The following is an 844-nucleotide window of genomic DNA, read 5'->3' as shown; positions in this document are numbered from 1 at the left end:
CTGAACCTCCTGGAAACACAGCCCAACGCGATCTCGCGCTCTGTGTTTGAGATTGGCATCCCCATAACCACGGCTCTCGCTGCCTCCAACAGCTGCATGAACCCCGTCCTCTACGTCTTCATGGGCCAGGACTTTAAGAAGTTTAAGGTCGCCATCCTCTCCAGACTGGTGAATGCCCTCAGCGAGGAGACGGGCCACTCCAGCATTGTTCACAGGAGCTTCTCCAAGATGTCTTCAATGACCGAGAAAGAGATGACAGTCCTCTAAACTCAGCCTGGGTGTCTTCAGGAGGGCCACAGCCCTCTGGTGTTGCCCGTGCTTGCTGCCATAACGATGACCACTCTTGAGGTGGCCCCTGGTGTAGGACAAGCATAGTCCAGTGCTGTCCTATAGAATATTTTTTTTGACTGGTCTTGCTGGCTGGGGGCTGGTAGGTGGTGGAGACCACTAGTCCGTGCACATGGAGAAGATAAAACTGCCCTTAACCCTTCTTTGCAATCGCAAAGACGATTGCACCAAACTATTTAAGAAAATATGTCAGGGTGTTCCTGGCTAATCTATGCATTGCCTGGCCTGGCAACGACGTTCTTACCATTCCCAGAAACGTGGTGATGGGGAGATGGGGTGGAAGATGTGTCTGGGAAGGCTCTTGAAATGGGTGGCTGAGTGGGCACCTGCCGCAGATGACACCTGCCATGGCAAAACTGGTGATGCTTTTTCTATGTATGCATATAGCTACTCGTGGTCAAGCCCTGTAGTGGTACTAGAGCAGGATGTTTGAACTGTTTTGTGAGCACTTTGTACCCAGAGAGACCCTGGGAAGTGCCTTCATAAGAGAAGTTTG

At 51.5% G+C, this 844-nt stretch overlaps 1 protein-coding gene across 1 annotated transcript in view; it reads left to right on the top strand.

Annotated features, from left to right (window-relative positions):
- The window catches only part of CMKLR1 (chemokine-like receptor 1), a 1110-nt gene extending 843 nt beyond the window's left edge, over window positions 1–267 (top strand). Inside the window, exon 1 of the mRNA XM_009875256.1 lies at window positions 1–267. This exon is cut by the window's left edge and continues 843 nt beyond it. Within this exon, the coding sequence (XP_009873558.1) occupies window positions 1–267 (267 nt within the window).
- The last annotated feature ends 577 nt before the right edge of the window (window positions 268–844 follow it).

Source organism: Apaloderma vittatum, unplaced genomic scaffold (genome assembly GCF_000703405.1).
Source record: "Apaloderma vittatum isolate BGI_N311 unplaced genomic scaffold, ASM70340v1 scaffold25658, whole genome shotgun sequence".
NCBI classification, from domain to species: Eukaryota; Metazoa; Chordata; class Aves; order Trogoniformes; family Trogonidae; genus Apaloderma; species Apaloderma vittatum.
The sequence above is the reverse complement of the archived record's forward strand: the minus strand, read 5'-3'. Positions and strand labels throughout refer to the sequence as shown.